At 64.2% G+C, this 15,105-nt stretch overlaps 1 protein-coding gene across 1 annotated transcript in view; it reads right to left on the bottom strand.

The window, feature by feature from the left end:
- The window catches only part of FBRSL1 (fibrosin like 1), a 78,991-nt gene that overhangs the window by 37,982 nt on the left and 25,904 nt on the right, over nt 1-15,105 (bottom strand). The window contains exons 3-4 of the mRNA XM_058691557.1: nt 10,709-10,813; nt 8,717-8,752 (exon numbers count right to left, since the gene is read on the bottom strand). Of these exons, the coding sequence (XP_058547540.1) occupies nt 8,717-8,752; nt 10,709-10,813 (141 nt within the window). The remainder of the gene's footprint in view (nt 1-8,716; nt 8,753-10,708; nt 10,814-15,105) is intronic.

Here is a 15,105-nt window from a genome sequence, read left to right as displayed (position 1 = left end):
CGCAGCCCCGCCGCACACGGCTGACCTTTCGCGGCGTCGACTGTATTAATATATTCCCGTGTTGTCAGACTCAAAGCGCTAACTGCCTCATGAATTATTTATCAACACAAAAAGTCTCAACCAGAACAGCGTTAACATTAATTCCTAACCTCCTGTGCCCTCACAGCCCCGCGTGTCCCACATAATTGAATCTCCCAGCGGCCCGGCCTGTCGCCCTCCCTCCAGCCATGGCTCCCGCGCGTGTGGCCGCCGCCCGGAGGCGTCCTTGCGGGCCTGTGCAGAGAGTCTGTGTCTGGCCTCTGGGGGCAGGGCTGGGGCCTGGGCACGGGGGCGGACTGGAGTCCCAGGACTCGGCACCAAACTGCCCCGGGGCAGTTACGCGCTCAGTGGCTCCGAGCAGGGTCCCGGGCAGAAGGGGGACCCTCCCGGGCACCCGCCTGGAGGCCGGACGCAGGAACGGGGAACCGAAGCGCGGGGCCTGGCAGAGGTGGGAAGCCACGGTGACCTACAGCTGAAGGGAGGGCAGGGGCTGCCCCGCACCCCAGGCCAGGCAGGCAGGGAGTGTGCCAGCCTCCCTGCCCCTCTGAGGTGTCCCGCGTGCTGGGGGGGGGGGGGGGGGGGAGGGGGGGCGGCGACGTAGGCAGGGCACAGGCACGGGGGCTGCAATGGCCCCCACAAGCCTTCCTGGAGTCCACACCATGTGTAGTCCCAGCCAAGAGGACACTACAGAGTGACCATAGTGTCCGAGACTCACACTCCCCCGGCCAAATGTCCCCAAGTGGGTGCCCTGGAGTCCACAAGGCAGCGAGGGGACAGCTGGAACATGTGTGGCCCGTGGTGGGGCCTTTCCTACAGAGAGCAGGTAGGAAGATAAGACTCTGTGAGGCCTGGAGTTTTTGGGGACGGGGTGCAGGGGACACACGGGATGGCTTCTCCTGGCAGTCCCTGCAAACTGACCGGGGCGGGCCCCAATCCGTGGCCCACCCGTGTGCCAGACCCCCACCTGCCCAGTTAGGGGCGTTCTGTCAGCTGCCCCCCGAGGCCGGAGGGCTGGACACCTGCCCTCAGGCGCTCCCCCTGTAGTGGGGCTGAAGCCTCTTTTGTGCGCCTGTTACCAGTTTGAAATACGACAATGGGGGAGGAAATTTTAAAGACGGTTGGAAAACGTCACAGAGGGGCGCCTGGGTGGCGCAGTCGGTTAAGCGTTCGACTTCAGCCAGGTCACGATCTCGCGGTCCGTGAGTTCGAGCCCCGCGTCGGGCTCTGGGCCGACGGCTCGGAGCCTGGAGCCTGTTTCCGATTCTGTGTCTCCCTCTCTCTCTGCCCCTCCCCCGTTCATGCTCTGTCTCTCTCTGTCCCAAAAATAAATTAAAAAAAAAAAGAAAAAAAAAAAAAAGAAAACGTCACAGAGACAAGCCAGTTTCTCACAAACGTACGCTCTCCTGACACTAAATCCGGCCCTTGCTCTGACAGAAGCACGAGGGCCGTGACACAACTGTGTGACCCCTGAGGCACAGACAACTGTGCTCAGGGTTCCAGGCCCGCAGCTGGAGGGCCCTGATGCCTCCCAGAACCCCGTCCCCTCTTGCTGACAGCGCCCCACCCCTCATGGAGCCATCTGCCCAGAGAAGTGCCAACGGGCTGCATGGGTTTGGGCTGCTGGGACAAGCCTTGCCTGAAGCTGGCATCCCTTTTGGCCCCATGAGCCGGCTAGGCCCCCTCAGCCTCCACGTGGCCCTTTCCTTCTAGCACTCTGTCCGGACCTTGCCCTTGCCCCCGCCTGGCACCCCGTGCTTGCCCCTCTCTGAGTGAGGGCCTCCTACCGGCGGCCAACACTGTGTGAGAGCACCCGTCGGGTCTGCTCTCTCCTGCCGTCTGCCCAGAAGGGCAGGCACCAGAGATCCACTCTGCTTGCACCGTCGGTGCGGGGGAGCTCCCGGGGCCACCGTCACGGACGCGCAGAGCTCCAGAACCATGTGCCCTCGGAGACGGCACAGGAACAGCAAACACTTTCACTCGGTCTCTGTGGCCCTGTAGGGCTACCGCCCTGGCCCTCTTCCAGAGAACACTGAGGCCCCCGGCCCCAGGGCAGCGTCACGCTCCTCCCCTGCAGTGCAGACCCTGGCCTGACCTGACCCAGCTGGCCCTTCCCTCTAGGACGGGGCTCTGTGGCGCTGTGGAGCGCGGGGAGGAACGCGAGCAGGGGCCGTCCCTGTCCCCCATGCTGGCGCGCAGGAGCCACACGTGACCCTTGCAGGCAGCTCTGGCGAGGCCCCAGCAGGACGGCAGGTGCTGCCCACGGCACCAGGTCCCAGGGCTGGGGGCGGAGGCGCTCGTGGCTGTCCTGGGCTGTGCTGCCCTGACCCGACGGTGACCGATCAGCTCAGCACACACGCAGCACTGCTCTGTGAGTGGGGGTGGCGGGCAGAACACTGGTGGGGGGGGGGGGGTGGACCCTCCAGGGGGACTGTTCCTTCCCACCTCCAGCATCTGGCAGGACAAAGGAGTGGGGGTGGGAAGTTTCTCTGTCCAGCAGGGTGAGTCCCCAGAAACCCGGGAAGGGGAGGGCATGCAACCCTGGTGTGCCTGGGGCACACCCTGCCCTGGCTAGGCTGACCTCACCTGGGACAGCAGAGCAAGGGGACAAGGCCCAGGCTACCTGCAGAAAATGGCCACAGAGAGACAAGGTACAGAAATGTGCCCACGTGACTGTCCAGGCAGGTAGAACCTGTCAGACACACACAGTTACCTTCAGAACCTGCTCATACAAGATAAAGTCAGAGATTGAGGACCCTCCCCCCTACCCGGGCACCCCTCCCCCTCTACCCCGGCACCCCCTCCGCCTGTATCTTTCCCAAGACCATTCGCCAGCAACTAAAGTACTGGGTAGGTCGCCTGTTCATCATTTCATCCTCTGTCCTGTCCTTGCCCTACCTGGGAGTGCACAGCACTTCATTGCCCTGCCCCCTTCCAGGAACATCCTGCTACCTGGCTCCGGGGAGTGGGGCCTGCAGCCCTGGGGCACAGGAAGGGAGCTCGGGAGCAGAGGCCCCTAAGGCCACGCCCCTCCCGGTGCCCCATCCACAGACTGCACAGCAATAAAGGGCCAGCCTGGCTGTTCTGGGTCAAACCCTCGTCAGCCTCCAGCCTCCACATCAGGGTCGGCTTCCCTGGGAACACAATCTTGGAGGTACCCTAGGGCCACGTTCGGAATCTCACAACCAGCCTGAGAAAGTGGCCCTGCCCAGCTGGGGCTGATACCCCCTGACCCAGCCGGGCTGAAGCGCTGGGTGACAGGCGCCCGGGACACAGGGGCTCTTCACCCACCCACAGGGAGGGGCCTCCGTGTTCTACCAGCTGGACACACGTGGGCCACGGCTGCACCCCAGGGCCCTAGGCGGAGGGCTGAGTGAATGAAGGGTGGGTAGACAGTGGATCCTCTGAAAAGAGACACCAGGCACTGGCTGGGGCTGCGTCACAGGGAAGGACACTGTGCTCAGTGCACACCCCCACCGTCCCCGCTGTCCCCCGAGCAGCGGCTCAAGGACTGCCCTGTGCTCAGAGGTCGTTAGGAGAATGCAGCTCCCTGACTCCAGGGACAGGCTGACTGGTTTTTATTGCTTTTGTACAAATTACGGCCGCTCAGAAGTGGCCCAAGGAGCAGGGTAATGGATGTCGTAAACCTGCCTCGTAAAGACACAGCCCACGCTGTTCGGGGGCGGCCACTCCTGGGGAGCAAGCAGGTCTCAGGACGGCTTGGGACACCCCGGGCACCTCTCCGCCAGCTCCCCCAAAGAGGACAGCTGGCCGGGGTTCCGCTGCACGTGTCCACCCACCCTCCAGCCATCTGACACCTCACCGGGACCCGGGTCCACCCCATCTCATGCTACACCCCACCTTTAACCACAGATGGCCCTGGCTCGAGGAGGCAGAGCCGGCAAGCGGCCTGCATGCACCCGTCAGTTACCTCGAGCTCTGTCCCCGGTCCCCGGGGAGGCCACCTGCTTGGCACCAGCAAGCACAGGGCCCACCTGGACTCAGCACCCGGAAGGCACGATGGAGGGCGGGACACCACGCACGGAGCCAGGAGCTACCACCACTGTCCCGGGAGGAAGTGGTGGCCCAAGGCCACAGGGGGACCCCACGCGTGTGCTGAATCACACACACGTGGCCCTCCGTGGCTGCAGCTGCTGCTGTTTTGGCCGGAGCTCAGGTCAGCCTCATTCACAGCCACACGGGGCCCGGCACGCTGCAGGCACTCGCCAGACGTCGGCTGCAGGCGCCAGCTGCCTTGTGCACGCACGCGCGCACGCGCCTGTCTTCGCCGGCACAGACCTGCTGCGCCCCCGCCCCCCGGGGAAGGAGAGGCCGGGTCGGAACGGGTGAGGGGTGTGTGTGCCCATCAGCCTGTGTCCGCTCACGAAGTGTGGGCACCCTCCTGCCGAGGAAGAGGGCCTCGGGCCTGCCCCTTGAGTCCGAGTGGCTCTCTGGTGACGGGAGAGGGTGTGGAAGCCACACCGCCCACGCTGCCTCCTCCCGGCTCTCGCTAAGGCGCCCTAATGCTGTGAGGAGGCCGAAGCGGCCCACGCAGGGGCCACCCAGGGAAGCCCACAGCGGGGGAGCGGAGGCCCAGGCGAGGGAGTGGTCTTTCCACACCGAGCCCCTCCGGGCTTCCTCAGCAACTGACGGGCACCGGCCCGGCACCAGCTGGGGCCCTGCCAGGTGCTCTCAGGTCTGCCCGGCTGCCCAGGCACTGAGATGAAGGGGACAGCCTGGGGCACAGCACAGTCCGAGGCAGCCTCCCCCCACCGCCCGCCCGTGGCAGGAGGTGCTGAGACCGGCCGGTGGTCCGGTAGCCCAACCAAAGTCTTACAGTCAATTTCCAGAAATGCCCCCAAGGCGATCAGGCCAAGCGGCTCGGTCCACCCTGCCCTGCGTGAGGGGCTACTGCCCTGGCAGGTCTAGCAGGTGGGGCGCTGCTCAACCCCGACGAGACGAGCCGGCTCTCCCACACGCACCGCACCCCTCCCCTCCCGGCTGCCTGGCCCGGCAGACGCCCCTTCCTCCCCATCCTGCCCGGAGTCCAGTTAGAGCCTCGCCCGGACCCTCCTGCAGGTGGGGACCCCTCCCGCAGCAGCGGCCGCCCCGCGCCTCTTGACACACGGAGTGGGCCCCTCCCACGGCAGGGCCGTGGCCCCGGGGGCTCCCGGTGCCACTGGTGTGGTGCAGACGCCTCCCCTGCCACACCACGTTCACCTTCCTACCGCCTTCCCGCCTCTGCGCTCACCGCCTCCACCTGGGAGTGCTACTTATCTGCTCTATTGACTGTCTTCTCCGCGGCACCGTGAGGCCCGCGGGGCAGGGACACTGGCCATTCGCTTCCTTCCCAGCACCAGTGACGGGTGCAGAACAGACTATAAGCGCTCGTCGAGGGGGGACAACGCGCCAGCACCTTGTGGGCCGGGAGAATCGCCCGAGCCCGGGGGGCCGAACCGAGGGCGGAACAGGTTTGCGAGCCCCAGCGGGCGGGGGGCGGGGCCGGCGAGCGAGGGGCGGGACAAGGTGCCGGGAAGGCGGCTCCCTCTTGATGGTGACAGACCGGAGCAGGACTGGCCCGCCGGCTGCGCTCCGCGTCTCGGCCGGGCCCCTCAGTGGGTACCTGGGGGGGGGGGGGCTCTCTGACCCCCCCGCGCCTGAGTGTCCTCACCTGGAGGTTGGGGGGGGGGGTCATCGCCATGGCAACAATGTCCACCACGGAGAGACCTGAGACCTGCCTGGCTGACGGCCCCACCTGTCGGGGCTCTGCCAGGCCCCCCATACCTCTGTGAGCACCGACCACCACACTCACTCGGGATGCAGAGGGCAGGGCCGGCCTCCCGGGCTCAGTAGCCATCCGGACCCTCGCTTCTCTCTAATAAAGGGAACCCCAAGTCCCTGCTGGGGAGGGAGATGGGTCATCATGCTCTCAGTTGCAAGCAGCCAAATCGAGAGAACTCCTTTCCAACTAATCTCATGGCACTAGCATCAGACGGTGAGCCGGGGAGGCTGCACCAAGCTTTCGGGACAGCAGCTGTTGAGGATGGGCAATAATTGGGGATTCGCTGGGGTAAGAACCTCACAGAATTAAGCCCCTTTAAGTCCAGTCTATAAGCACCTAGTGCAGGGACGCTGTCAGGGACGGGCAAAGACGGGCACGAGCCCTGCCGAGGCCCCAACTGCAGACACACCCGAGCGGCAGGGGCCACGGGTCACACACAGGCACGTGTGGCCCGCCTGCAGTCAGCCACACACAAACGAGACGCACCTGTGCCACACCTGGCACGGCCCACGGAGAAACACGAGACACCTCTAGGTGCTGGTGTGCACAGCCCCACCACGGCCCCCCGGAGAGACCACCTGCCAGACACATATCAACGCACAGGGGGACGTGGCACACACCCTCCTCTCACCGAGAGCCACACGGAGCTGCACACAAGGCAAGGGCACGCAGAAGCCACACGACCTACCCACTGAAACGCCACGCACACGCCCGCACACGCACATGCTCAAGGGTCCAGGGTCGTCCCGTGACGCACACACCCTCACACGTACGCGCTCAAGTGCCCAGGGTCCCATGATGCACACACACAAGCTCAAGAGTCTAGGGTCCCATGGCACACACCCGCACACGCACACGCGTCCGGGGTCCCATGATGCTCATGCCCCACACGCACACACTCAAGTGTCCAGGGTCCCATGACGCACACACCCGCACACGCACACGCCTAAGTGTCCAGGCTCCCATGGTGATGCCCAGGTCTAGAGGCAGGGCTGCAACCCCTCTGCCCAGTCCAGCTGGCCCAGCCCTCACACCCCTGGCGGGCATTGCCAGCACCACAGACAGCCCTGAGGGCCCGAGGCACGCAGAGATCTGGGTGCTGAGCTCACTGTGTTTTCCAGGCCTGGGCCTGGCCACCCACCCGCCCCACTCTGCCTGCTCCTACTGGACGAGGGTCACCTGGGTCAGTTCCGGCTCCCCGGGGCCAGAGACACCTCTGCTTCGGGGAGGGTGGGGCCAACCACCCACACCCTGCAGGGCCCACAGGCACGTGCCAGGGACCAACACACACACCCACTCACACCAGGGCCTAGTGCACACATCTGCACGTGCCAGGGCCTGGTGTGCACACATAGGAACCCCCACGACCCCAGCAGCAGGCGGAGCCTGTCCCTGCCGCCACCTGTCACTCCCGTGCAACAGCTGTGCGGGGTTAAGTTGCAAGCAGCTGGCACCTTAATTATGGGTTCTTCTCCAGGAAACATTCAAAAAAGCTCTTTGGGGAGAAGACCGTGAATGACGCACGCAATCTGGGAGCAGAAGGGCTGTCCAGTGGCTTGGCAAGGAAGCTCCCGGCAGGGAGACCCCAGCAGCCCAGGGAGACTTGGACATAGAAGGAGGCTCCAAATGGGGCATCCCTGGGCCTGGCCTCTCTAGGGGGCCCTGTGGGACCAGCCCACGTCCCTCACCTCACCTGCTGGTGGGGGTTCTGGCCCCTCACTCTCTCTCATCCCGACCACAGCACGTTACTGCCAGCTGCCCCCGTACCACAGGCCCACCGGCCCTGTCCCTCACCGGAGCCCAGTGCCTGCACAGCTCAGAGGCTGAGGCTGAGTGCTCAGCGTGGTCACCTCTGAGAGTGGCTGGGGCGTGGGGACTGCCCAGGCCCGTGGGAGGAGGAGGTTGTCACCCGTGGCTGTGACTGGGGGCAAGGGAGTCACGGCTGCCCGAGGAGGGCAGGGTTCCCCCAGAGAGACGCCCCTCTGGCGTCTGGATGCGACCACCACCCAGAAGCGTACGGCCCTCAATGGGCAAAGCTGGAAAGCACCACACCTGATCCGGGTCGGAACCCGAAGGCACAGCCGCCCAGGCAGCAGACCCTGAGTTGGATGGCCGGGGGTCAAGGGAGGGCCAGGGGTGCGGGGTGGCCCATGCCACACAGCGAGTCAGCGGGTTGACGACACCCTATAAAAAGCCACTGTGATTTATGCAACCAGCCCAGCAGGCCCTGGAACTCTGGAACTCGCAGTAAATCAGGGGCTGCAGCGATGAGGCGGGCGGAGCCCCGGCCCCGCCCTCCAGGGAGCCCAAATGGCCGTAAATCTGCAGAAATGGCTTTTACGGAGCTCTGGGTTTTATGGTGTCATTAACGTTCCTCCTGACACTTAAGGGGAAATGAAATGAAGTCGTGAGGACCGGGCAGGGGCTGCTCCCCCGGACCAGGGGCAGAGTGGGGGTCCCCACACAGCTGGAGCCATTCGGCAAGGCCAGCCCCTCCTGCCCTTGGCCCCGAGCAGAGCTAAGGCCAGAGGGCTGCCTGCCAGCACGGCTGTGGTGCGGGGAGTCGAGTCCCCGGGGGAGGGGGGAGCAGTCACTCAGGCCCCAGGGCCCTTCACTCCAACTGCTTCCTGGCAGGCCTCCAGAGGCAGGGTCTCCCCCACCCCTACTCCCTGAGGAGGTCTCTCCAGGGCAGGGCCCTGAGCGGGCGTGATGTTCCCTCCCCATCTTGGCGGCTCTGGCCCCACCCCAGCCCGGTACCAAGTTACCCCCAGCCCCGCTGCAGGGCCAGGACCATCCTGACATCTCTCCAGCCCCGGGGGAAGCATTCGGGACAGTCGGGGGCTCCAGGGAGATGTGGCATGCAGGGCACAGACGGCAGAGGAGAGGCGACGGACTTACCGAGTAGCCCCGGCCGGAGACCGCCTGCGCAGAGCTCTGTGCGGAAGGAAGGACAGTCAGTGAGAGGGTCAGGGCCCCAGAACCGCTGCCCACCCGCCCCCCCCCCCAGGACCACTCCCTCCACCCAGGACCTGAGCCTTCGGAGCCCCCATCCCTGGGTGCAGATGCTGTGACTCCAAGCCGCAGGGGAGGGTAGAGCAGAGCATCACGGAGCCCCAGGAGCCTGGCGCTGTGCCTGAGCACCGAACTCTCCTCAGGAGACTCGGATTCCCCGTGTGCCCTCAGTGATGGGCTCCGCCCTCCGGCCCATGTCCAAGAGGCCCCCCACCCCCTTTCACAGCTTGTAGCGTCGGGAATGCAGGGAGGCAGGCCCCTCCTGGGGCCCGGTCTGCAGCCCCACGACCCTGTGTCCAGGCTGGCCTGGTCCTTACCACCCCCAGCCTCCCAGGGTCCTGGCAAGGGAGCTGGACCGATAGCCTCGGGGTCAGGGAAGTGAGAGTTCAGGACCAGCTGTGCCTGGAGACCAGCGGCCACGCAGGGAGATCCCCGAGGGTGACCCCAACAGCACTTGACGGAGCGTGGGGCAGCCGCGTGGGGAGGCGCGTTCCACGAGTACACAGGCTGGCAGGATGGGGGACAGGGCACAGGAGAGGGCGGGCCGGGAGGACGTGGGGGTAGGTGTAGCGCGTGCGCGAGGGGCGCGTGCGCGAGGGGCGCGTGCGCGGCAGGCCAGGCAGGCTGGCTGGAACCCGCACACCAGGGTCCAGAGCGCGCTGCGGGGGACGGGGGGGGGGGGGGGGGGGGGATCTGGCTGCAGATTCCTCGGGGAGGGTGGGTGAACACGGGGGAAGCGAGGTCCCCTCCTAGCGCAGCCCAGCCTGCACCGCTTTGCACAAAGCAGCCTCGCCTGGGGCTCTGGGACCCTTCCTAGCCCAGGCAGGCCCTTGCCAGGTCCTGGGGGAGGGCCACCCCCAAGCCCCGCTAACGGGGGCGGGCGGGGTGCTGTTGACTGCCCTGGAGCCCGTGCCCTCAGGGCCGCCCCTACTGTGCTCAGAATCCGTCTTCACTGGTCCCGCCAGCAATTAGAGTCCGAAGTAGGGCAGCCCTGGGCCCCAGACAATTACCAGCCTATTTTCCCATCTTGTGGCGACAAGCTTCTCAGAGCTGGGCAATTAGGCCCTCCTCCAGGCCTCCCCCTGCTGGCCGCGCCCCCCCCACCCCCGCCCCTTTTGAGATGATAATGAGAGAGGCGAACTCCATTCAGTCACCCAGAAACCAGGCCCTGCCCCTCCCCCCCCCCCCCCCCCCCCGCATCTGCAGCTGAGGGTCCAGGAAGACAAAGGCCTCTGGGAGGGGGAGGGGCTTCCTCCAGGGACCCCCATCCCCCTGTCCCCGTCCCAGTTCCTGCTGTGCCCACCCACCCCCTCCTCCAGGTGGCTGTGGCCAGGGAGCCAGGGAGACCCAGGAGGGTGCCCAGACCGCTACTGCCTGCCAAGTCCCAAGTGCAATCTCTGCGTGTGGCCAGGGTCGCCCCCATACGATGCCTGAGGCCCAGGGACCTGTCCTCTGGGACACTGTCTGTCCCCCAGATCAGGCACTGAGTGTGCCTCCGCGGGGCACCGTGCTCCCAGGGGGCCCGAGGCTGCCTCAGCACCAGAAGCATCACCCACTGCTGTCCCCCCACAGACCCGCCTCCCTGCCCACCACCTGCCCAGCAGCACCCGCGGGAGAGGGCGGCCCCGCGGAAGAGGGGCCTCCCCTGCGGCTCCTGCTGGGGCCTAATCGGCATTCCTCATTTAAACCCCTCCTGGTGGGGAAGTCCTAATTAGTGAGAAATCACGTTTTAATGAAGGCAAAATGCTAATTGCAAAGGCAAAGCCCTCTCGTGAGCCTCTCGGGGTCCTAAGCACGCAGCCTGCAGCGTCTGCTGGAGGTGGGGGGCACCCGAGAGACTCGGGAGCGAGCGGCTGAGCAAGTGGCCGGGGCACTCACGTCACTGAGCTGGTCCCGAGAACTGCTCCTCCGGGAGCTGGTGGCTTCGTGGAAGCTGTCATCCCCACTGTGGCGGTCGCCCCCTCTGGACGCTGTGGCCTTCATCTGGGGACAGGGAGAGGCAGGCTCAGCAAACACAGACCCACCCTCTGCCTGTGGGCTCCTCACCCCTGTCCTGCCCTGCTCACCCACACAGGGTCCCCGGCTACCACCCAGGGCGAGGGCAGCGGGGACAGAGCTAACCATTTACTACTCAGAATGGAGAGAAACACCCAGAAGAGCAAGCGCCAGCCCCGTCCCCTTTCCCTGAAACCGCGGGCCATCCCGCCCCATCTCACTACACCAGGGAGCTGGTCACCGGGCCTCCAGGACGGGCCAGGGCAGCTCACCCACCCTCTCTGCATCCGGGCCCACCACAGCGGCCCCAGGGCACCACCAGCTGGGTGTGTGCGGGCCACGCCCCACCGCGGGACCCCGGCCGGCCCTAGACCTCCCTGCGCCTCGGGCAGACAGCACCCCACGGCGGCGGGACGGCTGCTTTGTCATACGCTGTCCAGCGTCCCCCCCCCCCCCCCCGGCCTGTGGTGCTCAGCTCTCTGCTTCTCCCCCAGAAGCCCTGATGAGACGTTTGTGCCCACTTTACAGAGGACCGAACCAAGCCCTGAGAGGTTAAGGAGACCCGGAATTTTCGCTCCTATTTTTTTTTTTTGCTTGGAAATAACGTCAAACCTCACAGAGCCGTGGCAATGAAGACATCGCAGCCCCGACCCTGACCTCCTACAGCCCCGAACCACCTGGCCCAGCTTTCCTGGGCTCCTGACTGCCCTCTCAGCCTCCCTGACTCACCAGCTGGGGTCTGCCGTCCCACCACCTCCCTACCCCTCCAGCCTCCCGGTTCTGGAACATCCCGGCAGCCCTGTCCTGTGTCAGTCTGTGGGACACACGCTGACCGCACCTCGTCTGCATGCCTGGTGTCTCCTTGGAGACTCAGCTGGTGGTTCACCATCCAGCCGACCCCTCCCCCTGGTGCTGTTCAAGACCCCTTGGGACAGTGTGGGGACACCGCAGGGCATGTGAATGTCCCACCCTCCTCTTTGCCTCCAGGCCTCCCAGCCCAGTACCGGCGCCCTCCAGGAGCCCTCAGAACCTGCCTCACGACCAGGGTCAGGGGGCCCTGGCCAGGATCCAGAGCCTGCAGCCAGTCCTCTACAGCCAGCCCTCTCGTCTCAAGCACCCTCCAGCCTGGAGACCCCGACTGGGCCAAAGGTCAGGACGGGACTGCAAGGTGCACTGTCTATGCTCTGAAATATTCCTGAGTCCCAGGGAAGCTCCCTCAGGCCTGGGCCCCTCCTCCTGCAGACCCCACGCCAGGCTCAGCCTCTCTCAAGGCTTCTCCTCAGAGCCCTGGCTCCCCAGGGCCACCCCAGGTCCCACGATGGGGGTACAGCCCCTCAAAGCCACAGGCCCCATGCTGTTGGCCAACAGAGCGTAAATGACAAGACAGAACTCGTACCCACAATCCACAGCCCGGGGCCCAGGCCCAGGCCCAGGGGAGGCCCAGCCTCGCCAGCACCCTCCCACCCTCCTTCCCCGAGCCAGGCCGAGGGCAGGGTCCTAGCCCCACCCCAGGCACGAGCCCCCACCTCCCCTGCTCCATGCTGCTCAGCTGGGCAGTGAACGTACAGACCCTGGGCCAGAATGGCTTCTTCTGACTGTCGGCAAGCCTCAGTTTCCTCACCTGTGAAATGGGGAAGCCGACGGAGTCCCTCCCACATGCGGGGGAGGGTGGGGGTGGAGGGTGTGGGAGGTGGAGGAATCTGTCAGCCTGGGCCCAGGGCCAGCCCTGAGAAGCCGCCAGGTGTCACTGTTGTCACCTGCAGGGCTCTAACTGCCCTGGACCCCAGGACAGACAGGGGACCCTCCTTTCTGCCTTGTTTGGGGGAGCCTCTCCAAGAAGCCGAGAGCCATAGTCCAGTGCTTCTCAAAGCGGGGTCCCTGGGCCTGCAGCACCAGCAACACCCGGGAACTCGTCGGGAACGCAAATACACATTTCCAGGCCCCACCCCAGACTTACTGAACCTGCAACGCAAACCGTGTGTCATCAGGCCCTGTGGGAGACTCTGGTGTGGATCCAGCTGAGACTCACGGCCCTGATCATTAGCAATCGCCCCCATGAGCCCGACACTCACTGCTGGGGGATAGCAGTTCAGGTTAGCCCGGGTCAGGGTCCCTGCCCCAGAAGAGAAGAGCTGAGCCCTAAGACACTACAGGGACAGGAAAGGACCGACACAGGGCTGCCACGTACAGTTGTGAAGGCTGTCCGCTGCACAAGTACAACTGGTTAGGGGAAAAGGGAAGGAGGGCCTACGTTACAACCCATACGCAGCTGAAATCTCAGGAAGGAGGATCCTGAATTCTACTTCATACACTCATACAGACTGTCTCCTCTCTCAGCTGGGCCCTAGAAAGGGTGCCTCAACCAGACTCCTCAGTGGTACCCTGCAGGAGGGGCAGGCTGGGTCTGTCACCCTTCCTCAGGTGGCCAGTTTTAGTTCTGAAAGCCCCATTTCCCAGAAAATCCTGTAAAACTGAGTCCTGCATCCTGGGAACCACCCCAATCCCAGACACAGTGGGATGGCTGGTCACCTACTTGTGTCCCCAGGTCAGGACCCCAAATAGCCCAAGCTGCAGTCTGGCTGTCTTGTAGCCCTGTCTGCTTCCCTAGCTGCTCAGAAACACCACTGGCCAATCATGCTAGGGGGTCAGGGTTGGCACACCTCTGTTTCCAGCTGGAGAGATGAGATCAGAGTCCCTGGGCCTTCAAGTCCATGTCCAGGGCCAGAGGGTGCCCTGATTGCCCTGGGAGAGTAGGTCCATCCACCCATCCATTCTCCATTCACTTATCCATCCATCCATCCATCCATCCATCCATCCATCCATCCATCCACCCACCCATCCACCCACCCATCCATCTGTCCGTCCATCCATCCACCTGTCCATTCACTCATCCGTCCACCCATCTGTCCGTCCACCCATCTGTCCATCCACCCATCCATCCGTCCATCCATCCATCCACCTATCCATCCGTCTGTCCATCCACCCATCCGTCCATCCGTCCATCCATCCATCCATCCATCCATCCATCCATCCATCCATCAGTCCATCCCCCATGTAGCCATCAATGCACCACCCATCTACCCATCCATTCTCCATTCACTCTTCCATCCATCCATCCATCCATCCATCCATCCACCTATCCATCTGTCCATCCATCTGTCTGTCCGTCAATCCATCTGTCCATCCACCCATCTATCCATCTGTCCGTCCACCCATCCATCCATCCACCCATCAGTCCATCTCCCATCTAGCCATCAATGCACCACCCGTCTACCCATCCATTCTCCATTTACTCATCCATCCATCCATCCATCCATCCACTTATCTGTCCACCCATCCATCTGTCCATCCGTCTGTCCGTCCATCCATCTGTCCGTCCGTCCATCCGTCCACCCATCCATCCATCGTCCGTCCGTCCGTCCACCCATCCATCCGTCCACCCGTCTGTCCATCCGTCCGTCCACCTGCATGTCCGTCTGTCCACCCGTCCATCCATCCGTCCGTCCGTCCGTCCATCCATCCGTCCATCCACCCGCCCACCTACTCATCCATCCATCTACCCATTGATCCACTCATCCATCCACCCACCCACCCGATGCTTACTGGATGCCTAGGAGCTGGCTCTGTTCTGGGCAGTGAACACATCAGGCACACCCCCACCTCCTGAAGCCTACAAAGTAGAGGCTGGCACATGGCTGGCAAACAGCCACAAGTACCAAAAACACAGCATTCTGAAAAAGGACAGGGTAGCCGGGGAGGTGGCACCTGTAAAGGCGTGGAGCTGAGTCAGAAGGCTGATAGGAAAACTACGGGACGGCACCTCCTGGGGGAGGGGAGAGCCCCGACACGGGGCACCCGCAGCTTCTGTATGTAAACACACCATGGCTGGCTCAGCTGCCAACAGTCTGGAAACTGGCTTGCAAATCTAACAGCCCGCTCCTACATGGTGGTGTGCCACCAGAGCGTGCCCTCGGACTGGTGGGGCTGGGACTCTGCCTTCAGGCTGAGGGACACGTAGAAATAAGGCACTGCCCTCAGCCTGGCAGGGCCAGGTCACGGCTCTCAGAAGGGTGGGGAGAGGACAATTAATTCCCTTAAACTAGCATGTTTAGGTCACTGCCATCAGACTAGTGGGGTGAGGGACACTACTCTCAGACTGGGGCATACCAGGGGCACCTGGGATCCTGAGCTTTCTGGCAGTAACAACAAGGCCATGGCAACTCACCCTTCCAAGACACCTCCCAGGCTGCCACCCCATCTTGTGCCCTCCCAGCTGCAAC

Source organism: Neofelis nebulosa, chromosome 11 (genome assembly GCF_028018385.1).
Source record: "Neofelis nebulosa isolate mNeoNeb1 chromosome 11, mNeoNeb1.pri, whole genome shotgun sequence".
In the NCBI taxonomy this organism is placed as follows: Eukaryota; Metazoa; Chordata; class Mammalia; order Carnivora; family Felidae; genus Neofelis; species Neofelis nebulosa.
This window is presented reverse-complemented; position numbering and strand designations above follow the sequence as displayed.